General features: G+C 44.3%; 1 protein-coding gene across 3 annotated transcripts in view; it reads left to right on the top strand.

The window, feature by feature from the left end:
- The window catches only part of MLLT6 (MLLT6, PHD finger containing), a 348,373-nt gene that overhangs the window by 288,834 nt on the left and 32,393 nt on the right, over positions 1-27,146 (top strand). For all 3 annotated transcript variants that reach the window (XM_077459374.1, XM_077459376.1, XM_077459373.1), the window contains 2 exons: positions 466-550; positions 823-1,005. In XM_077459374.1, the coding sequence (XP_077315500.1) occupies positions 466-550; positions 823-1,005 (268 nt within the window). The remainder of the gene's footprint in view (positions 1-465; positions 551-822; positions 1,006-27,146) is intronic.

The following is a 27,146-nucleotide window of genomic DNA, read 5'->3' as shown; positions in this document are numbered from 1 at the left end:
ATGATGTACTATGAAGAAAATAGGATTTTTATAACAGCTTACCTGTAAAATCCTTTTCTTGGAGTACATCACGGGACACAGAGGTCCCTCCCCTCTTTCTGGTTATACGTGTATTGCTTTGCTGAGGTACTCCCGGTAAGGGGAGGGGTTATATGGGGAACTGAACTTCCTGTCTAGGGTGTGCCAGTGTCCATCACCAGAAGGTGCAATATAACCCATACAGTAATTACTGTGGCACTGTGTCCCGTGATGTACTCCAAGAAAAGGATTTTACAGGTAAGCTGTTATAAAAATCCTATTTTATGGTGAGTACAAAAATGCTTTTTTTTTTTTTTTTTGCAATATTATATGTTACAGGTACTGAAAAAAGGGACCCTAAGTGTCCCTTTTAAGTTTCAAAAATCTAAACCACTTCCTGTACTGCACATGTCAACATGTTGCTTTTTTCTTTCTTTTGCTCCACAGCCTGTCCTCTTTGAGCACACTATCAGAGCAGCAGAGGCAGCTAGCACAGCAGTTGCAGCAGATCACCACCGCTCATCTCACTGTGGTAAGCTTAATTTCTTGCTCCAAACATATTGTGAGTAATTATTAAAGCTATAAGAAAAAAGCTAGTCCCAGCTGCATTATCCATATTCCAGCTGTCTTTTTTTCTGAATATCTGGATTGCTTACTATAAGCAACACGTTTACTAATCTATTGTGGCCAATTGTCTGGTTGTTAATGTTTGCCTGTCTTTTTGCTAAGTGCTGCACACTGCTAAACAAAATATATTTATTAGATCAACACTTTTTTTTATAATTGACACTTTGTTTTTCATAGGATCAGCAAAATGTCTTGTATCAAATTGTCCAGCACCTCCAGCAGCGACGGGACCTTCAGCGCCTGATAACGCCAGCTGCACCACCTCTGCTTCCTGTGACAACATGTAGCACTATGGCATCTTCGCCTGCCCCACCCATCCTTACTGCACAAGCCCCTCCTTTCCTGGGATCGCAAGGCGAGGTAAGGGTTTAGAAAATTGTAGTGTCACTGATGAAAAATTATTTGTATGGGCATCTGCAAGCATTTTTAACAATCATTTTCTCAAAACAATTGTGTGTTTTATCTACTGCTGCACTGTAGACTAGCACATAGTACATGGGCTTGTGCAATGCCATCTGCAATACAGAGTGATGATTTGCAGTAAACCATAGTAACCAATCAAATGTGATTACTACAATGATAATTGAGCCAAAAAGCGAGAGAACATCTAAAATTTTGAGTTCTTAAAACAGCAATAGAGGGGAAATCTTCTAATGGGGACACTGGTTGTCATTTTGGATACATTTTCTTTCACTTTCTGTTGTCTGTACAGAACAGGAAGTAGAGGAACATTTTCCCAATGCTACAGTGATGGAAGAATTATTTTTTTTTTTTAAAGAAACTATCTTATTTTTTTAAACACTCTCATGACAAACAATTGTCAAAGCACTATGGGTTAAGCAAAAGAGACAACACTACTAAGGAAGCTTCCTCTTTTGCACAACTTTGTGCAGAATTTTCACTACCTACTAGATATTTTTACCAATACCTCCAACTCCTGCATTTAAGAAATAGAAATCCCCCTTCATTGGGACTTTGTAGGCAACAGACACAGATATATAATCAAAAAGGTATATTTTATTGAATGTACATAAAAACATTTGATCTTATAATGATCAATATGAAAATGACATGAGAAAATACTACAAAAGTATACAAAACATCATACAAAAAACAATAAGTTACATTGTATAAATGACAAAAAAAAGGATTGTTACTCTCCGGTATATATTGATCCCCGGTACCTGATGCGTTTCTGGTTTAAGCACCTTCGTCGGGGATATTAAGTAAGAGTATATGTAGTCATGATTTTGTCTTTACATACAGATGATTCCACCATATAACAAAATGGGTGAAACAGCAGTGTAGATGGGCGCCAACCAAATATGATGATATTATGAATTTACCTAGTTTTCATTTGCCTGATGGTCATAGGGAGTCAGATATGGCAGATTGCCAGAGCAAGACCTATGAGTTTATTAGTGTTGAGAGCGCTATCCAAAGACTTAAGTAATGTTCCAGGTCTGTGTGTGGCTGCAAACTTCCCAGGTCTTCTAAATATTAGACCCCCATGTGGATACAGAAAAAAACCTCGCTGGTTGGCATCTCCCCGCTCTGCAGTGCTTGGAACTTCCAACTCCTTCATGCTCTGCAGGCACAGGGGCAAACACTCTCACTTCTCTGCTGCTGGAGATCCTCCAGGCGGGTGCCAGGAAGGGACTGATATCTAAAGTATACTCAGTACTGTTGTCTTCTATCCAGGATCATGCCTCTCTGAAGTGTAGAGCTGAATGGGTAGATGACATTGGAGATATTGATGGCGATCAGTGGGATATGGCTCTGGAGTGGATTCCTGTGGTCTCTATCTCAGCTTCCCATAGGTTGTTGCAGTTATTTCTTCTGCATAGAACCTATTGAACGTCTGAGAAACTACACGCATGGGGCCTGAGGGATTCTTCCCTATGTCCGAAGTGTAAAACACAGCAAGGAGATTTCATTCACATGCTATGGAGATGCCCAACTCCTTCATGCTCTGCAGGCACAGGGGCAAACACTCTCACTTCTCTGCTGCTGGAGATCCTCCAGGCGGGTGCCAGGAAGGGACTGATATCTAAAGTATACTCAGTACTGTTGTCTTCTATCCAGGATCATGCCTCTCTGAAGTGTAGAGCTGAATGGGTAGATGACATTGGAGATATTGATGGCGATCAGTGGGATATGGCTCTGGAGTGGATTCCTGTGGTCTCTATCTCAGCTTCCCATAGGTTGTTGCAGTTATTTCTTCTGCATAGAACCTATTGAACGTCTGAGAAACTACACGCATGGGGCCTGAGGGATTCTTCCCTATGTCCGAAGTGTAAAACACAGCAAGGAGATTTCATTCACATGCTATGGAGATGCCCAAAACTCAGTCGTTATTGGGCTGAGGTAATACAGAGTGTCTCCCGTCTAGCCCAGGTACCTGTGCCTTTCACCCCTCTAGTGTGCATGTTGAGCACAATAGATGTGGAAATGTACCAGAAAGGAATGTATAGTATGATTACTAGACTACTGTACCTAGCTAAAAAAACTCATAGCTAGACACTGGATGGCACCTACAGTACCTACTGGGAAACAATGGATTACCTATGTAAACTCACTTCTCCTTAGGGAATAATTGGCTTATCGCCATAGGAATGCTGTGTCAAAATTTGATTTCATCTTGCAGCCCTGGTTGGATGATCTTAATCTTGCCCTGTTAATTGTTATGAGTCGTAGGAAGGGATAGGCGGAAAGAGAAAAGTAGTTACAAAGTGTTATAGTTTTGCTCTGTTGGATACTTGGTTTCTCTAAATTCAATAGCTTAAAAAGTTTCTTACTGATTCAATAGATGTTATACCAAGTACTAAATGTTTCTTCTCTTTGTTATGCCTATGTGGATTGTAATCTATATGTTTTAATCTGCTGATGTTTAATCCGTATTTGGACAGATTGTAAGCATTGTTGGATTTGCCTATCTATGGCATACATTTGTATGGTCACTTTGTGCATTAACAAATAAAAAAGGTTTGATTAAAAAAAAAAAAGGAAGCTTCCTCTGTCGAACGCTTTTGACTTGTGTCAATGGTATCAGTTTGACATGTGTCTAAGATTATTCAGAATTCTTTGACAGGTGCATTTGACCACCTTCTGACCTGCATGTGACCTGCTTCAAGCAGGTTTTACATTGCTGCAGACTTGCGAATCCCATTTAAAGCAAACATAAGTCCATCAGCACAGACGCTTAGTGAAAATGTTTGTACTGGGGTTTAAGAGAAGAGCCACTGTTGTAATTACTCAATTCTGCAAGCAGCCAGTATTTGTGTAACATTGTAAAAAAAAATATTTTTAAAGTACGTTAATCCTCTTTTTGTAGTTGGATAATGTGTTTTCTACCTGAAAGGCATCATTGTTTGAGCCCTGCTTTCATTGTTTGCTGTGGATGTGTCAATGAATTATTGCTGCTGCAACTTTCCAAGTGGAGGCATTTGCAGGATTTTACACTTGTTCCTCACACTGTGTTGCTGGAGCTTAGGAGCTGCAAGTAAAGTAGCACTTTCCTTACAAGCAAACCTTACAAGTAAATCAGCGCACAGTATGTGATAACAGAAGTGGTCAAGAAACAACATGCAGCTGGTATGGAAAGGGAGAGAGTGATCTCACAAAGAAGAGTTATGTAGATGAGGACAGGGGGATTTGCTGACAGCACCTTATTGCAGAAAAGATGTAAAGATTGGGTAACAACATTCTTAAAATTTGAATGCAGCAGTGGAAGCATTGTCAGCCCATTGCAGGAAGCTGGAAGTGTATTTTTTTGCAGAATCACCAAGTATCTATTCTTTTTTTACCCACATGCACTCTCTTTAACTAGCTTAGTGTCCTTAGAAAATTCTTAAGCTGATGATTTCTTCATTCTCCTGCATGATTATCTATCCGGACAGATCTTGGACATTCATTCACAGCCGCTGTGAAATTTAATGTTACACTAGTCACTGAGATCTGGTCATTGCACTGCCCACCTTGTGAACTCATTGTCATACTGGACAGTAGATTTGTAGGTTCACTAAAAGTTTGCTCTTCTATTAATGGTGAGTAGGCTGTGTATAGAGGGGTATCTGGTGTGTTCCACAGTGTTAGTGTTTTCTAGCTCCTTTTTATTGTAAATAAATAACCTTTTTAGTAGGTTTACAGTAGGGGACCCACAGTCTTCAGTAATTATCATGGGTTATATGCAACTATCTAAAGGTAATTGTACATTTGTAAAAAGTAAGCCTCAATTTTTTGCTAGTGCCCTTAGGTGATGGTCCTTTTCTCTCTACTGAGAGAAGCTAACTTCTTTCCTCTCAAGGTTTTCTCCCTCTGATGACTCCTCTGTCAAAATTTCTGGCGGCACAATAGGAACTGACGCTCCTTTTGCCCCACCCCCCCTACCTGGAGCCTGACAGATGGAATAAGTGGGGTCAGCCTGTAAGGATTTGGGTTTCTAGAGCATTGGGCTGACTTGTCATTGGGATACAACATATAAATTGAAGATGGACCTTAATTAATGGGGTCTGCTGTGCTGGAGGGAAGTATATTGGAATTTTGGAGGAGTATTTAAACTAGGAAAGAGGGGAAGGGAGGATTTTAGAATATAATGGGACAGAGGTCAGACACTAACGGAGGATAGAATGGGGGGAAGGCTATGGCAGATGATAAGGAAAATCTCATGCTACAAACAACCCTTGGTAATTACACTACTACAAAAAAGATATGAAAAATACATGTGCAAATTGCAACAATGGATTCAAGTTTTAGTTCACCAATGCCAGATCTATACCCAGCAAAATAGTCAAATTGGAAGCCTTGGTGCGTGAATATAACCAGGATTTAATTGTTTTTTGCTGAATCTTGGCTTCATTCTTCACGTGACTTAACTAATAATATTCCAGGTTATGCTCTATTGAAAAGGAAGGGTAAACTGAAAGGTGGTAGTGTCTGACTCTATATGAGAAGTGATCTTAAAGTGGTTGTAAACCCTTACAAACCACTTTGACTTACAGGTAAGCCTAGATTAAGGCTTACCTGTATGTCCAAAAAATATCTCCTAAACCTACACGGTTTAGGAGATATTTGCCAAAATACAGGCGCACTGAGCACGCTCCTATCAACGGCGATATGCCGCGAGTGGCGGCTCCCGGAGCACTAAGATCCACTGAGAAGATGGATGCTCCGGACTACAGGGGACAGCGGTGACTTTGCTGGCTCCTGTGTCAGGTAAGTGACACATAATGGACTACTATGCGATGCATAGTAGTCCATTATGTTTTACCTTTGCAGGGAATCAAAGAGGAAGTAAACCCATCAGGGTTTACTTCCTCTTTAAAGTGAGTTTGAAAGAGGACCTTGTGGATTGAGAGTGTGGTGGTGCTTGAGGCATCATAGGTGGAGCTGCATATGGGATTTCATGCTTCAAATTAATTATTGGAGTTTGTTACAGGCCACCCAGTGTTAATGAGGAGGTAGAAACTCCTTGTACAGATAAAAAGGACTGCAAGGGTTTGCACAGTCCGGTGTACATTAGCCCTTGGCTTTATTGAACTCGTAACTCCTTATTTTCTTCCTGAGTACCAAAAAATGCCAGAATTACAGGAAGTGATTTAAAGCTGCTGTAACACTTTGGTTTGTTCTTTAACCACTTCCCGCTTGCCGGCTGTCATGTGTCATCCTTGAATTTGTGCGGGTATATCTGAATGATGCCTGCAGCTACAGGCATCATTCAGATATTGGCTTTTTCAGCCGGCGATTTCCTACACCATGAGAACAATCATAGCGGCTGTTCCGCCGCTTGATCATTCTTACGGGAGGCGAGAAGGGACGTTCCTTCCATCAAGTCAAGGACAGGATCCGCCGGCCCTGGATGTTTACCATAGAGATTTCTGGTGGACCAGATGGTTGCCGGAGTCTCTGATTGTTCGGAGGCCAGTCTCAATGTTATGACATCACACCTGGCCTCTGCATTCAAACAAACGGCGCCGCCTTGGCTGGGAAGCCGAGATTTTTTTTATTTGTATTTCAGGCTTCCCAGCCTAGAGGTGAAATGTGGGGTCTTATTGACCCCATATCTTACTGTAAAGAGGATGGATCATGCCATATTCCTAATACAAGGGATGTTTACATTGCCTCCAGTGGAGGTGGCTGAGGCCCCCTTTTCTTCTTTGGGTTCTTTGAGGCCTTCACAGGGTCCACATGCTTTCCCTTTACACCCACTACTGGAGCAACTGGTATATGCAGACTGAGATCACCCAGATATGTATTTTGTTCCTCCTGGGAGATTTTCTCTTCTTTATCCCATAGAGGAAAAGTTCACTAAAAAGTGGAGGTTGCCAGCAGTGGATGCTGCTATTTCTTCTGTGAATAGGAGTCTAACTTGTACAGTAGGCAATGTCCAGGCCTTATGTTTTGCAGTGAACACCCTTAAAGATTCTATTCAACAGGTGCCACGCCCTCTTATCTGTGCATATGCGCAGAATTCTCTGGTTGAAGCATTGGTCAGCTCAATTGCCATCCAAAAATATATTGGCAAGTTTTCCTTTACATGGGGAACGGTTGTTTGGAGACAAATTGGATAAGTATATCCAAAAAATTTCAGGTGATAAGAGTGCCCTTTTACCGGTTAAAAGAAGGAGTAGGCGTACTTCATTTAAATGCTCTTCTTCCCTGGCACCAGGTGCTGAAGCCCCCAGGCAGTTTCGACGGCCTCCGCCGCCAGTTCCAAAGGTAAGCCTGAAGGCCAAACACAAGGCCATAAGAAGCCCTGGGGGCAGAAGCATACAAAACAGGGTCCTAAGGCCTCCTTATGAAGGGGCACCCCCACTCGGCCGAGTGGGGAGAAGGCTTCTGCAGTTTTCAGGAGCCTGGCGGGAAGAGATATAAGACAAGATGGGCCATCTCCACAGTATCTCTAGGCTACAAGCTAGAGTTTCGGGAGTTTTCACCATTTTGTTTTCTAAGATCGAATGTACCCAGAGACCAGTTAAAAAGAAGGTCTTTATTCCAGGCACTTAACAGGTTGATGTCACAACGTGTGATTAAAGAAATTCCAACAAAGGAGCAGGGCATGGGTTTTTATTCGAATCTCTTCACGGTGCCAAAACTGAATGGAGATGTCAGAGCCATTTTAGATTTAAAGCCATTCCTTTCGCATGGAGTCAATTTGGTCAGTCGTGTCCTTTCTGAGGGGAGGAGAATTTCTAGCATTAATAGACATCAAAGATGCATATCTGCATGTGCCAATCTGCCCCGCTCACCAGAAATTTCTGCAATTCGAGGTAAAACAGCATCATTTTCAGTTCGTAGCCTTGCCCTTCGAGTTAGCCACTGTCCCCCGGATGTTCACAAAAATTCTGGCCCCAGTATTAGCATAATTAAGGGTCCGGGGTATATCAGTAATGGTATACCTAGATGACCTGCTGCTTATAGTCAGTTACATGGCTAGACCGCAGTGTGTCCAGCACGGTCAAGTATTTGGAACACCTGGGTTGGATTCTAAGCCTAGAAAAGTCAGCCTTACAGCCAGTAAGAAGTCTAGAGTACTTGGGTCTGGTTATAGACACAGTCCAAGAAAGGGTATTTTTGCCTTAGACAAAGGTCATGGCTATAAGAGACCTGGTCTGTGTGGTCAAGGTAAAGAAGGATCCCTCTGTTGGTCTTTGCATGAGGTTGCTAGGGAAAATAGTGTCTTAGTTCAAAGCTATTCCCTAAGCCCAATTTCATTCAAGACTGTTGCAAGACAGTATTCTGTCTGCTTGGAACAAGAGGATCCAAGCCTTGGACTACCCAATGTATCTGTCCCCAAAGGTACGCCAGAGTCTCAATTAGTGGTTATGGGCAGAAATTTGCAAAAGGGGAAATCCTTCATGCCGGTAGCCTGGTAGGTATTAACGTCGGATGCTGGGGAGCTTGGGCAGGGGAGCGGTTCTGGAGGAGGCCACTGTCCAGGGGAAGTTGTCAGAGACCGAAAAAGCCTTGGCAATCAACATTTTAGAGATTCGGGCAGCGCGTCTAGCTCTAATATCCTGGACTTTCAGGTTGCAGGGGTGTCCTATCAGGATACAATCCGACAATGCCACAGCTGTGGCTTACATCAACCACCAAGGAGGTACCAGGAGTCAGGCAGCCCAAAAGGAGGTGGACCATATTCTGTCATGGGCACAGAAGCATGTGCCTTTTCTGTCAGCAGTCTTCATTCCGGGCGTGGAGAATTGGCAGGCAGACTTCTTGAGCTGCCAGCACTTGCCCCCGGCGGAATGGTCCCTGCATCCCAAGGTTTTTTCAGCCATATGCCAAAAGTGGGGTTCCCCGGACAAAGATCTGTTGGCGTCCAGGTTCAAGAAGAAGTTGGACAGCTTTGACAAGGGATCCACTCACATTCGGGACAGATGCGATAGTGAGCCCTTGAGATTAGTTTTCACTGATGTATGCTTCTGTCCATCCGTCCGTCCCCCCGTTCAGCTGCTACAGCGGCTTCTACGCAGGATCAAGAAGGAAGGGAGTCCATTGATTCTGGTAGCCCCGACACGTTGCCCAGAACATCCTGGTATGCAGAGATCATAAGGTTGGCAGTGGGGAAACCATGGACTCTTCCATCCCGTCCAGACTTGCTTTCGCAAGGACCGGTGTTCCATCCAGCCTTACAATCGCTAAGTTTAACGGTTTGGCTACTGAAGACCAAATTTTAAAGGATCGGGGGTTTTCAGGCTCAGTGGTGACTACCCTGATTAATGCAAGAAAGCCGGCTTCCAGGGCCATTTATTTATTGTAGGATCTGGAGGTCCTATATTTCCTGTTGGGAAACCAAAAGAGGGCATCCTCGAAAGTATGTTATAGGAAGAATTCTTGCCTTCCTCCAATTGGGGGTAGAAATTAAGTTAGCCTTGAGTACCATCAAGGGTCAGATTGCTTTGTATTCTTTGATCTGGGCCTTTATACAAGGAGTAACTTTTATAACTCTGCCAGTCAGGCTGCCATTGTGCCTATGGGATTTGAACCTAGTTTTATCAGTCTTGCTAAGACAACCCTTTGAGCCTTTGTACCATATACCCTTGATCCTTTTGACAAGGAAATTGTTTTTTTTGGTTGCCGTAACTTCGGCAAGGAGAGTGTCAGAATTGGCAGCCTTTTCCTGTACAGAGCCATACTTAATTATTCATAAAGACAAGGTGGTGTTGCATGCTGACCCAACCGTTTTGCCTCAGGTAGTGTCCAGTTTTCACTTGAACCAAGATGTCTCCTTGCCTTTTTCCCAGAACCTCGCTCTGTGGAAGAAAAATTATTGTATTCTCTTGATGTGGTGAGAGCTGTCATGATTAACTGAAGGTGACAGCTCAGATGCGGAAGACTGATGCTTTGTTTGTGTGGCCAGAAGGGCCCAGAAAAGGGCAGGCAGTGTCAAAATCGACTATTTCACAGTGGATTCATCAGGTTATAATTCAGGCTTATGAATTGAAAGGAAGGGTTCCAGCTTTTCAAATTAGAGCACACTTTACCAGGGGAGTGAGTGCGTCATGGGCAGTGCGTCACCAGGCCTCTATGGCTCCGATTTGCAAGGCTGTGACTTGGTCGTCAATACATACATTTACTACATTTTACCAGATGGATGTAAGGCGGCAGGAGGATGCCGCTTTTGGGCACAGTGTACTGCAGGCAGCAGTATAGACCCTCATGTCTGATGGCGGCCTACTTTGATATGTGTCTCTCTCCCCTCTGGGGCATTGCTATTACTATGGCTGCTCTGTGTCCCATGATGTACAATAAATAAAATTGGATTTTTATACAGCTTACCTGTAAAATCCTTTTCTTGAAGTACGTCACGGGACACAGAGTTCCCTCCTCTCTTTCTGGGATATACATTGCTTTGCTGCAAAACTGAGTTACTTCCTGTCTTTGGGTGTGCCAGGGTCCATTCACCTATAAGTGGCGTATAACCCACATAGTAATTACTATGGCTGCTCTGTGTCCCGTGATGTAGTCCAAGAAAGGATTTTACAGGTAAGCTGTATTAAAAATCCTATTTTCACACTATGCAAAAAAATTGGGCTAACTTTACAGTTTTGTTTTATTTTTTAAAGCACACAACTATTTTTTCCCCCCTAAAAATGCGTTTGAAAAATTGCTGTGCAAATACTGTACGAGATAAAAAGTTGCAACAACCGCCATTGTATTCTGTAGGGTCTTTGCTAAAATATATATATATATATATATATATACAGTGCCTTGCGAAAGTATTCGGCCCCCTTGAACTTTTCAACCTTTTGCCACATTTCAGGCTTCAAACATAAAGATATACATTTTTTATTTTTTGTGAAGAATCACCAACAAGTGGGACACAATTGTGAAGTGGAACGAAATCTATTGGATTTTTGAAACTTTTTTAACTAATAAAAAAATGAAAAGTGGGGCGTGCAAAATTATTCGGCCCCCTTGTGTTGATACTTTGTAGAGCCACCTTTTGCTGCGATTACAGCTGCAAGTCGCTTGGGGTATGTCTCTATCAGTTTTGCACATCGAGAGACTGAAATTCTTGCCCATTCTTCCTTGCAAAACAGCTCAAGCTCAGTGAGGTTGGATGGAGAGCGTTTGTGAACAGCAGTTTTCAGCTCTTTCCACAGATTCTCGATTGGATTCAGGTCTGGACTTTGACTTGGCCATTCTAACACCTGGATACGTTTATTTGTGAACCATTCCTTTGTAGATTTTGCTGTATGTTTGGGATCATTGTCTTGTTGGAAGATAAATCTCCGTCCCAGTTTCAGGTCTTTTGCAGACTCCAACAGGTTTTCATCCAGAATGGTCCTGTATTTGGCTGCATCCATCTTCCCCTCAATTTTAACCATCTTCCCTGTCCCTGCTGAAGAAAAGCAGGCCCAAACCATGATGCTGCCACCACCATGTTTGACAGTGGGGATGGTGTGTTGAGGGTGATGAGCTGTGTTGCTTTTACGCCAAACATATCGTTTTGCATTGTGGGCAAAAAGTTCGATTTTGGTTTCATCTGACCAGAGCACCTTCTTCCACATGTTTGGTGTATCTCCCAGGTGGCTTGTGGCAAACTTTAGACTTTTTATGGATATCTTTGAGAAATGGCTTTCTTCTTGCCACTCTTCCATAAAGGCCAGATTTGTGCAGTGTACGACTGATTGTTGTCCTATGGACAGACTCTCCCACCTCAGCTGTAGTTCTCTGCAGTTCATCCAGAGTGATCATGGGCCTCTTGGCTGCATCTCTGATCAGTCTTCTCCTTGTCTGAGCTGAAAGTTTAGAGGGACGGCCAGGTCTTGGTAGATTTGCAGTGGTCTGATACTCCTTCCATTTCAAAATGATCGCTTGCACAGTGCTCCTTGGGATGTTTAAAGCTTGGGAAATCTTTTTGTATTCAAATCCGGCTTTAAACTTCTCCACAACAGTATTACGGACCTGCCTGGTGTGTTCCTTGGTCTTCATGATGCTCTCTGCGCTTTCAACAGAACCCTGAGACTATCACAGAGCAGGTGCATTTATACAGAGACTTGATTACACACAGGTGGATTCTATTTATCACCATCAGTCATTTAGGACAACATTGGATCATTCAGAGATCCTCAAATAATTTTGCACGCACCACTTTTTAATTTTTTATATTTGCTAAAAAAGTTTAAAATATCCAATAGATTTCGTTCCACTTCACAATTGTGTCCCACTTGTTGGTGATTCTTTACAAGAAAATTAAAATTTTATATCTTTATGTTTGAAGCCTGAAATGTGGCAAAAGGTTGAAAAGTTCAAGGGGACCGAATACTTTCGCAAGGCACTGTATATATATATTGTTTGGGGGTTCTATGTAATTTTCTAGTAAAAAAAAGTATGATTTTTACACGTAGGAGAGAAATGTCAGAATTGGCCTGGGTGTCAAGTGGTTAAGCTCCTTGTCTTTTTTTTATTATTATTTTCTGGTTCACATTTGACCTTCTCAGCAACCACTAACTGCACTCACATAAGCTACTTGATACAACCCTTCTCTAATAAAAGCCCCATCTTGCGGGCTGTCACTTCAAAAATCAATTCCCAGGCAAGATCCGACATTCACTTAGCAGGTACCATGCGTTCAGCATTACCTAAGCTTTGAGAAACCCATCACTCTATTTAGTATTTGATCACCAGTTCAGCTACCATGACTATCAAGATTCTATCTACTAAAACTAAGGGTCTTAATCACCCAGCCAAAAAATTCACACTCTGGAAAATGGCTTTGAAATGCGATATCCTCTGTGCACAAGATGCACTTCCATACTTCTCACCAACCATCCTGCACAGCAAGTGCCCTAGCTAAAAACAAAGGGGTACCCTCCTTGCCATTGGGCATTCAGTCCCCTTTCAGCTCCAGACTTGTATTGAAGACACGGAAGGTTGTTATCTCATCCTCTTATGCACTCTGAACAACTCTCCCTAGACAATTGTCAATGTGTACGCAACTAATACTCACCAAATCTGCTTCTTAAGGAAGCGCCACGAAAAGATCTCTAGAGTACAAGGTTCCCATATATGGTGGGGACTTCAACATCATCTCTGATCCTCAACTTGATTCCTCAAATCCATCTAAATGGGGAAAACCATGCAAACCTGTGTTTGCCATAGCTTCCACTCCTGTATTGATTTTTTTCCTCACGGACCAATGGCTTCTACAGCAAATATCTGCTTCAGATATCTTGCCTGCTACCTGATCCGACCACACACCCATATGAATCACCATAGAGGATGAACCGGAGTCCAACCCTACCTAGGTGTGGAGAATAAATACTCATCTGCCCAAGTCAGCTCCATGTGCGGGGGAACTCCAACGCCTAGAGAAATTTTTTGTCATTAATACTAACGCTGTATCTGATTCTACTAGTTTGTGGGCTGCACACAAAGCTTATATGTGTGGTCTATTCATTGAGCTTGGTATATGAGCAAAGAGGGTAAGGGTGCAGCACATTGAAAACCTAGTATCAGAAATCCAAACCAGGGATCTCTTAAACAAACCAAAACCCATCCCAATCTGAAGGCTAAACTGGGCCATCTAAGACTAGAACTTAGAACACTCCTACTAGACGGATTTGAGAGAAAAAAAAATGCTTAAAAATCAACTTCTACGCCTCAGGGTACAAGGCAGGTAAACTCCTAGCCCAACAAATCAAGAGCCACTTCCTCAAATCCCATATTCACGTTTTGTATCACCCATCTCTAAAGAGCACTTAACTAACCTGAAAGCAATTGCAGATGCGTTTAATACCTACTTTATAATACTAAAGAGGATCTCAACCCCAACCTAATCTAGCTGCTATTCAATGTTTCCTTAAAGCAATTCAATTACCAAACCTGACCGCAACCCAGTTAGGTCATCTCGATTCTCTTTTCAACTGCACAGAAATCAGCTATTGATTCTCTTTTCAACAACAAATCCCCAGGCCCTTATGGTTTTATGGGTGACTACTTTAAACAATTCAAACAAACTTTGTTACTTCCCCTATCTCGGCTTTTTCGATGATGCTGCCACCTCGTCTTCTTTTCTGGAAGATATGTTAAAAGCTCTGATTATTACCCTACTGAAGCCAGGGAAGGAACCTACCCCCCCCCCCCCCCTAAAATTTCCACCAAATCTCCCTTCTGAACCATGACCAAGGCTGTACACCAAGGTTATAGCAGACCGACTGATAGACCTACTACCTGATGTATTTCACCCTGATCAGTCTGGCTTTACAAAAGGACGACAAACTTCGGATGCCACAGGCCACATGACTAACAACATACACAAAAATCCCAAATGCCTTCTCTGCTTCTCACATTGGATGCAGAGAAGGCATTTGACAGTGTCCACTGGTCCTACCTAACATTGACCTTACAAAAGACAAAAGCCTGTCAGTGCTCAGACCATATGCCGTACACTGCCTCAAATTGGTCTGCATGGCTGTCATCCCAGAGGGAAGCATCATCTAAAGATGATGTACAAGAAAGCCTGCAAACAGTTTGCTGAAGACAAGCAGACTAAGGCCGCGTACACACGCGGGGACTGTTCGCTCAACTTTGTCCGCTGAACAGTGTTTCGGCGGACAGTCCGCTCGTGTGTGGGCTTTCAGCGGACAGTTTCAGCGGACAGTCTGCTGAACAAAGTTTTTCGGAAATTCCGAAAAACTGTCCGCTGAAACTTTGTTTCAGCGAACAGTCCCCTCGTGTGTAGGCTTGTTCGTCAAACTAAGTTCCGCGCATGCTCAGAAAGGATTTACACGCCGAAGTTTGCATTGCAGTGTATAGGACGTCGTTTTCTAGTCCCGTCGTACGTGCCGTTCACGTCATCGCGCACGGTTTCAGCGGACTGTTCGTTCGTCGTGTGTGGGCAAGTCCGTCCATGCTAATTTTGAGCGGACTGTCCGCTGAAACTGTTTGACGGACAAAGTTGGGCGAACAGTCCCTGCGTGTGTACGCGGCCTAAGGATATGGATTACTGGAACCATGTCCTGTGATCTGATGAGACCAAGGTAAACTTATTTGGTTCAGATGGCGTCAAGCATGTGTGGTGGCAACCAGGTGACGAGTACAAAGACAAGTATGTTAAATTGTTAAATGACAATTTTGTTTTGTTTTTTAAATGTCTTAAAGGGCCCGTTTTTTTTTTTTTTTTTTACTTTTTTTTTTACTTTTTTTTTTTTTACACCTAGGGGGAGGGGGGGGGCGGCGCCCGGGCGCCCCCTATGGGCGGGCCGCCACTGGTGATGCTTCAAAATTGTGCCCGCTCGTGGAATGGCGACAAAATGTTAACCTTAAATATCTCCATAGGCGATGTTTAAAAAATTCTACAGGTTGCATGTTTTGAGTTACAGAGAAGGTTTAGGGCTAGAATTGTTGCTCTCGCTCTACCGAACGCGGCAATACCTCAGGTGTGGTTTGAATACCATTTTCATATGCGGGCACTACTCGTAGGCGTTTGCTTCTGCGTGCAAGCTCGGCGGGACAGGGTGTGTTTAAAAAAAAGGCTTTTCTTATTTATTTTACCTTTTATTTTTTATTTTTACACTGTTCTTTTAAGAAAAAAAAAAAGCCCTGGATTCTTTCCTAAATGTACTCAATATAACTGGGTACTAACATTTATAGGTAAAGTTGATCCAGGGAAAATCTGATTACCTCTCGGGGATCAGGAAGGAATTTTTCCCCCTGCTTTAGCAAATTGGATCATGTTTTCCTGGGGTTTTTTGCCTTCCTCTGGATCAACTGTGGGTATAGGATTGTGTATATGGGATTGTATTTTTTTTTTTTGGTTGAACTAGATGGACTTGTGTCTTTTTTCATCCTGACTAAATATGTAAAAATCTGGATTTCAAGGTCATATCCTTTACACACTCCTGCCCATCTGCTCAAATCTGTTGTTCAGCGATGATGTCCAAATCATTTCATATATCCAACGGCACTAGACAGGAGTACCCTCTCTCCTCTCTTATCTTTTTCCTTCTTATCACATAGCCAATCCTGATCAAATTCCATGAACATACTCCTTTCCCCTACGATACCTGCTTCAGCCCTAGCATACCATTATTTTCTTCAAAAGGCCTCACCAGGGCTCTCCCCAATCAAACCTCTGCTTCCTTTGTCTCTGCTTCACCATCTCATCCCTAACCTTTCCCTTTGCCCTTGGACAGATGGGGCACCTTGCAGATATCTGATCTTTACTCACAAGGTCTTCTTAAACCCTTTACTACCCTACAAAGCACATATAACTTCCCTACACAACTAACTCATTGCCTGCTCCATAATCCCCACTTATTCAAAACATGCATAACCTAGCTTGGCAATTCCTAACAGATAGCACAGTACATAAAAAGGGCATCTCCGCCAACTAGATATCAGGTACTTTTCTGGCCCCCATTACACCTACGCCAGGACCTCCATGCCCATTTGATCTTTTTCCCTCGGCGTCTATTGGTACTTGATACGGCACACCCTAAGGGACCATAGGGGAGGGGAGGTTCCCTTTCTCTTTTATGTTTTTTTTTTCTTCTCCATATGTGTGTTATAATAAGGATGTACACCACTCATAGGGAGCTAGCAAGTGGAAGGGGATGGGGCTCTAGCCGACAGGGGGTGACTCATATCTCAACACGATACATGCGCCACAAACGTAGTCGTTGCCCCCTTCCCCGAGCTTTTTTTTTCTTCTCTCACTCTACCCACTTTTGTTCTATTCCTCCTTTCGAGGTGAGAGTTGCCCCCCAGTCCACTGCCAAAGTAGCCGAACTTGAAATAGGGATATCAGTAGCTGATACCCTGACAACGTTTGTTATTAGATCCCTCTTCCGTAGGGTAGAACGCAACCGTCTCTGACAATGCAGCAGCAACTAACCCTAAAATGCTTATCGCTAAATGTCAAAGGTTTAAACCTTCCAGAGAAGAGATCGCAGGTACTAACAGCCTTGACGAAACACAGGGCTCACTTTCTACTCTTGCAAGAAACACACTTCTGTACTGACGCCATACCCAAGCTAGCAAACCACATTTATAATAAGTCGCTACATTCCACCAATCCAGAAGCCAAAACTAAAGGGGTCTCAATTCTTATTGCCAAACATGCTGACTTCCAGCTTAAAGAGTCCAAAATAGATCCAGAGGGGAGATATCTCTTTATCAAGGGCACGTATGCATCTAAACCAATCACGCTGGCCAACATTTACTGTCCTAATGAACATCAGCTATCCTTCCTCAGAGCCGTTTGTGACTTATTAGCTTCCTTCCAAGAAGGCATAGTGATACTGGGGGGAGACTTCAACATTCCAATGCATTCTCTCCTAGACACCTCCACGGGGACATCTTCACTCCCATACCGTGTGCTACGCCAAATTAAAATACAACTTCAAACCCTGACCTTACACGACACCTGGCGTACCCTATTCCCAATGGTCAAGGACTATACTTTCTTCTCCTCACCACACCAAAAGTATTTTAGCCTGGATTACTTCTTCCTGTCTCAACGCGACCTGAACTACTTTTCCCAAGTGTCCATAGAACCAATCGGATCACCATCCCATCACAATGACTCTCACTTTCGTGGAATCAACCCCCAAATCCAAAATGTGAAGACTGAATCCCTCCCTTCTAAAAGACCAGGCAATTCTGCAACAGATACGCTCTCGACTCCAACTATACTTCAAAGAAAATCTATCCCCTGACATGTCGCTCCTTACACTTTGGGAGGCCCATAAGTGTGTCGTTAGAGGGAAACGAATCTCCCTAGCAACCGCCTCTAAAAAGAAAAGCCAGGGACAGATTAAAACCCTTATCGAACTAATACACAAACTCGAAAGGACACAAAAACAGGCCACTTCCCTATCAACACTCCAGGATCTCACGCAAGCGCGCTCCACGCTTTTAGACAAGCTAGGCAAACTCACCAAAAGACGATACATCCTGGGCCAAAAAATATTTTATGAGCACGGTAACAAAAGCGGGAGACTCCTAGCCCGCACGATACAGGCAGCCAAATCCCAGACTCCACCAGATACAAGACAGCAAAGGTAACATACTCTCCAGAAACACAGACATTGGCAAGCAATTTGAAACTTTTTACTCTAAACTCTACAATCTGACACGAAACAAGACAGGGACACCTAAGATAGGCGACCGTAATGACAAAATAAAAGACTTCCTATCCCACTACTGCCCTAAACCAATCACACAAGCGCAAGCCCTGGAGAGCCCTCTTTCCAGAGGAACTCCTCTTGGCAATCAAGCAAATGAAAGTAGGTAGAAGCCCAGGGCCGGATGGTCTTCCTCTTATGTACTACAAAACCTTTACAGATGAACGGACGCCTTCCCTAATACAGACATTTAACGCTCTAGCAAACCCCAAAGCCTCTCTAGGTGGTATGCTGGAAGCACACATAACAGTTATCCCCAAAACTGGCAAGGACCCAACGCAAGTATCCAACTATAGACCCATAACCCTACTTAACGTAGATATTAAACTTTACGCAAAGATGCTCGCCAACAGACTGCTTCCTCTTATTCCTGACCTCATATTATATGATCAAGTGGGCTTCATCCCTGGTAGGGAAGCCAGGGATGACACTATTCGTACATTGAATCTACATCACTGGCTTAACTCAACACTGTCCCACGGGTTCTTTCTGTCCCTCGATGCTGAGAAGGCGTTCAACGGGACTATATGCAGGCAGTACTGAAAGGAGTGGGACTCCTCCCATGCATGTGCCCCCATATTGACGCCTTGTATGCAAACCCTTCAGCTAAAGTAAAAGTCAATGGCCTCCTGTCGGACACCTTCTCCATCAGTAACGGGACATGGCAGGGCTGCCCCCTGTCGCCCTTAATCTTCGTTCTGACACTTGAACCCCTGCTAAACAGATTAAGAGCCAACTCTGACATAAAAGGATGCTTTGTAGGTGATAGAGAGTTTAAGGTAGCAGCCTTTGCTGACGATATCTTGTTGTCACTACAGTCCCCGCGTATTTCCCTACCTAATCTTCTCAGTGATTTGAAATATTTCGGGGATTTATCAAACTTAAAGATCAACTACTCTAAATCATACGCCCTTAACGTCTCGCTTCCGCCACAAGAAACTACTCACTGTCTGGACTCCTTCATTTAGATGGCAAAAATAGCGTACAAAAGATAGTATCTGGGTATCCAAATTACAAGGAAAATGTCAAAGTTATACAAGCAAAACTTTCTACCCGCACTCACCAAAATTCAAACAGAACTAAAAGACTGGGCCAACCTAAATGTCTCCTGGTTCGGTAGGGCGGCTTTAATAAAGATGATCGTCCTCCCCCGACTCTTATACTTGATGCACACAATCCCGATTCATCTCCCTCCTTCCTTTTTTGCAACGTATAAAAAGACATGTACCACCTTTATCTGGAAGAACTCGCCCCTCGTATTAAATACACCTGCCTAAACCGGGCTAAAACAAAGAGAGGGATTGGTCTTCCAGACCTCCCCAAATACCACTTAGCATGCCACCTAACCAGAGTGGTGGACTGGCGGATCCACAAGGCCGGAAAGGCTTGGATTCCTCTGGAGAATCATTTCACAGACGGCTTGTTGCACTCCCTTCCCTGGCTTACCCTGGCTTAAGAGTCGGAGACTCTTTACCGAGATCGTAGTTGCCGGGTGTCAGACTGACACCCCGCAACAACGATCGCCGCGATGCGCGCCCCCGGGGGCGCGCAGCGGCTCATAATCCTGATCACGTCATATGACGTCCGGTCAGGCTTATGAAACCACTTTGCAGCCGTCAATTGCCTATAGGGCGGGCGGCAAGTGGTTAAACTACCCTGAGTAATGGCACTGTTGGGATAGTTAAATGGTGACATTTTTTAAACCTATTACAATATAACTTTATGGTATGGTTTATAAAAGCCCTAATTAGAAATTATACTTTATACTTTATTATAAGCTGTAAAAAACATACAGTGCCTTGCAAAAGTATTCACCCCCTTGGCGTTTTTGGTGTTTTGTTTCCTCACAACCTGGAATTAACATGGATTGTTTGAGGATTTACATCATTTAATTTACTGAACATGCCCACATTTTTAAAGATTTTTTTTATTATTGTAAAGCAGACAACAAATAGGACAAAATAACAGAAAAAGTTAATGTGCATAACTATTCACCCCGCCCAGATTCACCTCCCTCCCCCCTTAACTTACCTGAGCTTTCATTCAGTCCAGCTCTGTGCCTGTCTGCAATTCTTCTCTCCCTCACTTCCTGGTCTCACTGGCTTTGCTGGGGCAAGGGGAGCCATCGACTCCCACTGCTATCAATCAAGGCCGGTGATCAGGAAGTGGGGGGGCAGGACCGAGTCAGGACCTGGTAATCTCAAACAATGCAGAGCTTATTACTAAAGTTCATATAAAAAAAAAAAAACATATGGGTAGCTGGGACCATACCATGATTTCATTTATTGTAAGCTGTAAAAAACATATAATGGAAAGATAAACATTTTTTTTTATGACAGCAAACTTTCCAAATCCAAAACTGGGGGGGGGAATAATTTCATCAAAGAATACACAACAGAAGTGGGGATTTGACTGTATGGAGACATACTGCAAAATATATTACATAATTACATAGTCAGGTTGAAAAAAATTGGCAAGATTTTACCTTAGTACCTTCCTTGCATTTAAGTAAAAAATGTTTAGGCATCAGTCTCACCACCACCCCCCCCCCCCCTCCCCCCATTCACCTCCCCCTCCCTTTCAATCAATCCAGCTCTGTGCCTGTCTGCAATTCTTTTTTCCCCTCACTTACTGGTCTCACTGGCTTTGCTGAGGCAACGGGAGCCATCAACTCCCACTGCTATCAATCGAGGCCAGTGATGAGAGAGCGGGGGGGCAGGACTCGGTGTGTCAATAAACGCAGACAGTGAGGCTTGGGAGTGAGCCTGCATGAGTGCCCCCATAGAAATTGGCTTTCAAAGTAAGTGTAAACCTGTTTTGTTATTAAAAAAAGAAAGGAAAAAAAAACATTAATAGTCACTTTAATAGGTCTTGACTTTGCCCTTGAGCCAAAGGAGGAGGTGGTAGTTGAAGATGATCCCTCTTCTCTGAGGAGTCAGATCAGGATGACATGCCTGTGGTGGAGATTTCATCCAAGCTTAAGGATACCATTGTTATCTTTATTGATGCATGTATGCCCCTGCTTAGCATTAGAGAACTACACAAGCAAGGAGACAGGAAGGAGCAAGCACCTAGTGCATTACCGCAAAAGATTTATTTTAGCAAGTAAAATTAATACAAAACTGAATAGTTACGAAAGTGCAACTGGTAAAAACACATAGAACACAAGATGCCATATAATATAGGATATATATGTTCCAATTGTATCCTGCTATATAGCCATGTTGACGTGTTTTGGGGCGCACCTCCTTCCTCAGAGCTCAACTGAGCAGTGCATCAATGAATCAGCTCTTAAATAAGGACTTAGGCTCGGTTCACACAGGGGCGACTCAGATCCGACTTCAGGTCGCCCCTAGTCGCCTCAGGTCGGACAACATTTAAAAATCAATGTAAGTGAATGAGAGCCGTCTTAATGCACGCTACTGAAGTCGCTTCAGAAAAGGTTCCCGTACTACTTCAATCCGACTTGTAGGGGAATGGTACCCATTGATTTCAATGGAGGTCGCCTCCAAGTCAGATCTCCGTCTATACGGAGGCGACGAAAAAATTTGGCGTGGGTTTCCCCTCCGAGAGCATACCAGGCCCTTAGGTCTGGTATGGATTCTAAGGGGAACCCCCTACGCTGAAAAAACGGCGTGGGGTCCCCCCCAGATCCATACCAGACCCTTATCCGAGCACGCTACCCTGCCGGCCAGGAAAGGGGTGGGGACGAGCGAGCGCCCCCCTCCTGAGCCGTACCAGGCCACGTGCCCTCAACATGGGGGGGTGCCTTGGGGAAGGGGGGGCCACGCGGCGGGGGGCTTATCGGAACTCGGGAGCCCCCTTTAATAAGGCGGATCCCGGCCCCCCACCCTATGTGAATGAGTATGGGGTACAATGTACCCCTACCCATTCACCTGTGTAAAAAAAGTAAAAATAAAACACAACACAGGGTTAAAATAGTTTATTGCACAGCTCCGGGGGTCTTCCGTCTTCGGGGGTCTTCTCGCCGGACTCCTCCGCTATCTTCTGCTCTTTTGCTAGCGGAGGAGCCCGGCTTTCTTCTTCGCCGCCGCCCTCTTCTTCCGACTTCGGGGGTCTTGTCCCCCTCGTCGGTTCTTCTTGCCGGGCCACCACTTCTTCTTCCAGCTCTTTTTCTAGCGGTGGCCCGGTCTTCTGACGCCGCTGCCGCCTTCCGTTCTTCTTCTTCTTCTTGTTCTTCTTCTGGAGATGTTGACTCGATGCTCTCTCCGGCCGCAATGCCAGGGACGCGATGCGCGGCGACTTATATAGGGACAAGGGTCACCGGTTGATGTCGCATGGTGACCCCGCCCCCTTGCGATGTCACAGTACGGGAGGATGCTGGGACTGTGACATCGCAAGGGGCGGGGTCACCATGTGACATCAACCGGTGACCCCCCGCCCCTTGTCCCTATATAAGTCACCACGTCCCTGGCATTGCGGCCGGAGAGAGCGTTAAGTCAACATCTCCAGAAGAAGAAGAACGGAAGGCGGCAACGGCGGCGACAGAAGACCGGGCCACCGCTAGTAAAAGAGCTGGAAGAAGAAGCGGTGGCCCGGCAAGAAGAACCGACGAGGGGGACAAGACCCCCGAAGTCGGAAGAAGAGGGCGGCGACGAAGAAGAAAGCCGGGCTCCTCCTCTAGCAAAAGAGCTAGCAAAAGAGCAGAAGATAGCGGAGGAGTCCGGCGAGAAGACCCCCGAAGACGGAAGACCCCCAGAGCTGTGCAATAAACTATTTTAACCCTGTGTTGTGTTTTATTTTTACTTTTTTCCACAGGTGAATGGGTAGGGGTACATTGTACCCCATACTCATTCACATAGTGTGGGGGGCCGGTATCCGGGGGCTCCCTTATTAAAGGGGGCTCCCGGATTCCGATAAGCCCCCCGCCCACAGACCCCGACAACCAACAGCCAGGGTTGTCGGGAAGAGGCCCTTGTCCTCATCAACATGGGAACAAGGTGCTTTGGGGTGGGCATCCCCCATGTTGAGGGCACGCGGCCTGGTACGGCTCAGGAGGGGGGGGGGCGTTCGCTCGTCCCCACCCCTTTCCTGGCCGGCCGGGTAGCGTGCTCGGATAAGGGTCTGGTATGGATCTGGGGGGACCCCACGCCGTTTTTTCGGCGTAGGGGGCTCCCCTTAGAATCCATACCAGACCTAAGGGCCTGGTATGCTCTCGGAGGGGGAACCCACGCCAATTTTTTTTCATAAATTTGGCGTTGAGTTCCTCCTTCAGAGCTCATGCTCTGATTGGCCACGGAAAAAGTCGTGTTGTAAGTCACCCCAGGTCGTGTCTAAGACATGTTCAAGTCGTCTCCAAGTTGCCTCACAAAGTCGTCCTGGAAGTTGTGTCTCCCCTGTGTGAACCGAGCCTTACTGAGAAACCACATCCAAAAAGCCCCACCCAAAGGGGGGGGTGGGGGGGGATTAGAGCAATAAAGTCAAGAAAAAAATAATAATAATATATAAACAATAAATCCAATAATTCACACATACATCATAATATATAGATCAAGATTAATAAATTATATGAGATACTGATACTATTATAAAGAAAAATAGAGCAGACCTTACCCTTAATCAGAATGTTATCCTCCTCTGACCAAGACAGCCATACTGCTATATGGACACTGGAACGCATCCGGCATTCCCTGAAGCGCAGACAGCATCTACCCACAAGCCAGAAGTATGTGGAAAATGGTTTGGGGTAGAGACCACACTGTGCTCACTCTGGGGGCATAAAATATGGTTACCCAGAGAAGGCTGGCTGAATGGGCAACAGAGGCTGGACCACGTACCTGGGTGTCTGCCTGCACACTGGCGTGCTAGTCTGTGTGTACAGACTGTCCGCGGCGAGTCCCAATCACGGGTCTGTGAAAACCGTAAGTGGCAAAAACGTCACTTCCGATTGATACATATAGACAACAGTGGTGTCCCCATAGGGTTGTGTCACCGCAAAAACTTGCATATACTGTCTTTCCAGCACATCAAATCTTTTGTTTTTCAGCTCCTGTATCTCTCCAGCGCTCCTCCTCTGGTTTTCATACAGGTGGCTTGTCCTCTTCCACCAGAGCTGATCTGTGTCCCTATAAATTAAGGCTCTTGGCACACAATCGGGTGTTAAAGAGGGTGAAGCTCCAGAAACATGTAGCAGTCCCAGTAGAAAGGTGCTTCTTGTTCGTCTACTATTGGATCTTAATAGCTGCTATTTCTTCCATGCAGTAGAGGAAGCGGTGGCTTTACCTGCCAGCTCCCAGAACACTGGTGTTCACTGTGTCCTTACCTGCTGCATGTCCTGCTCAGGTTTCTGTGGCTGTTTCTCCATCATGTTTGCCTTGCCATTGTTGGTTCCTACTTGTTGAACATCATGTTTTTAACATGTAAGTGTGCTATTTTTATACACTTTTTGTGCATGATTTTATTAACTTCAGTGCCCTTGATCTGTCTTTTGCACACTTCCTTTGGAGATCCTTCCCATATCTTAGCTAAGGAGCTATATGAGTGGTCTAAACCTTTATTACCTGCATCCACCACCTCCCCCATGGTCCCATTTTCTGTACACTATGCACAAGTTTCTACTCACGTAGAGCTGAGTAAGCTTTATGCACTCCAGTGCGCACTATTTTTTGTCACAGTATCTTAACACTGGCTTTGTTTTTCTGTGATCATGTAACACTATCAGTTTGTTACAATACCCTTTGGCCTGTTCACTGTGCTTGGGGACTTCACCAAGGCTAACTCCTGTATTTGCTTCTCTACATTGCAAATAAGTATTCTGGCTGTGGGGGATTAGAGGGCACAGTCAGTGGACATTCATATGTGCCTGACGCCCAGTACCAGATTATCCCTGAATTGCTCTTTCTTTCATTTGGTCTGAAAGATTTTCCCAACAGATGCCACCCTGACAGGCTAGGGATGTAGTCCACACCTCTTGGGTGCGGGGAACTTGGCCACCAGAGGAAGTACACATCCCAATCTACATACTGGATCTCAGAACAATTTGGTTCTTCCTTCACCGCAGGTTTTTCCAATGCGTATACAGTCAAGTAATGCCACTGACTGCAGTGGTGTAAATTTTACCATTAAGTAAGGACCAAAGTATCACTGTTCAACAGAGGCTGACTTGGATGGAGCTTCACATTCCGGCCTTGACCACCATGCAGAATATAAGCTTGGAAAATTGGCAGGTGGACATTCCCAGTCATCAACATCTGGGCTATAGAGAGTTGTCTCTTCACCTGCAGGTGTTTCAAGACCTCTGCATAGGTGGGAAATGCCAGACGTGGACCTCCTGGCTTCCAAGTCAACAACGCAATTAGCAAGTTTGTTCCCAAGTCTATGGATGTGGATGCCCTGGTGACTCAATGGGATAAGAACCTAATCTATACCTTTCCCTCTCTGAATTTCCTTTCTTGTCAGTTTCACAGACTCCAAACGGAGGGCATTCCAGTGATTCTCATGACACTTACCTAGCCCAGGAGAATGTGGTATTACAGTGGAGAAAATAATTATTTGATCCCCTGCAGAAAGTTGCTCACTTTCAACAAAAATTAAGGGTCTATAATTTTTATCATAGGTGTATTTTAAATCAACCAAAAATCCAGAAACAACACATGATACAAATGTAATAAATTTAATTGCAGTTCAGTGAGTAAGATAAGTATTTGATCCCCAAGCAAAACATGACTTAGTACTTGATGGAGAAACCATTGTTGATAAGCACAGAGGTATGAGGTCTCTTGCAGTTGGTTACCAGGTTTGCACACATCTCTGGAGGGATTCTGGTCTTCTTTACAGATCTTCTCTAAATTCTTTAGGTTTCTTGGCTGTCACTTGGCAACTCGAAGTTATTGCTCCCTCCATAAATTTTCTATAGGATTAATATCTGAAAACTGGCTAGACCACTCAATGACCTTAATGTGCTTCTTCTTGAGCCACTCCTTTATTGCCTTGACAGTATGTTTTGGGTCGTTGTCATGCTGGAAGACCCATGCACAACCCATCTTCGGTGTTCTGGTTGAGGGAAGAAGGTTCTCATCCAAGATTTTACAATACAGGGCCCTGTCCATTGGCCATTTAATGCGGCAAAGTCCACCTGGACCTTAATCAGTGAAACAGGCCAAAGCATAATGTTACCACCTCCGTGCTTGACTGTAGAGGTGGTGATCTTAGGGTCATAGTCAGCATTTTTCTTCCTCCAAACACGGCAAGTCGAGTTAATTCCAAAGAGCTCAGTTTTGGTCTCATTGGAATACAGCACTTTCTCCCAATCCTCCTCTGAATCATTTAGATGTTCATTGGCAAACTTCAGATGGACCTGTACATGTGCCTTCTTGAGGAGGGGAACCTTGTGGGCACTGCAGGATTTCAATCCATTGCGGTGTATTGTATTAGCAATGGTTTGTTTAGTGACTGTGATCCCAACTGCCTTGAGATCATTCACAAGCTCCTCCCGTGTAGTTCTGGGCTGATCCCTCACTTTTCTCATGATCATCTTTAACTCATGAGGCGAAATCTTGCATGCAGCTCCAGACCGCGGGCAATTGATGTTTTCTTTGTATTTCTTCCATTTGCAAAAAATCCCTCCAACAGTTGTCACCTTCTGACCAAGCTTCTTGCTGATGGTCTTGTAGCCAATTCCAGCCTTGTGCAGGTCTACAATCTTGTCCCTGATGTCCTTTGACAACTCTTTCGTCTTGCCCGAACGAGAACGAGATTTTGTGGGCAGGTGTCTTTTATACACATAACAAGTAGTTGTTAGGAGCACCTTCTTAAATTGACAGGACTAATCTGTGTACCACATAAGCACATACTATAGCCAGTCTGTGAGAGACAAAATTATTCTTGGTTGGTAGGGGACCAAAT

Source organism: Lithobates pipiens, unplaced genomic scaffold, assembly GCF_037356315.1.
Source record: "Lithobates pipiens isolate NorthernLeopardFrog02 unplaced genomic scaffold, aLitPip1_a1.2 Scaffold_28, whole genome shotgun sequence".
Lineage (NCBI taxonomy): Eukaryota > Metazoa > Chordata > Amphibia > Anura > Ranidae > Lithobates > Lithobates pipiens.
Note: the sequence above shows the minus strand (reverse complement) of the source record. Positions and strands in the feature narration are given on the sequence as shown.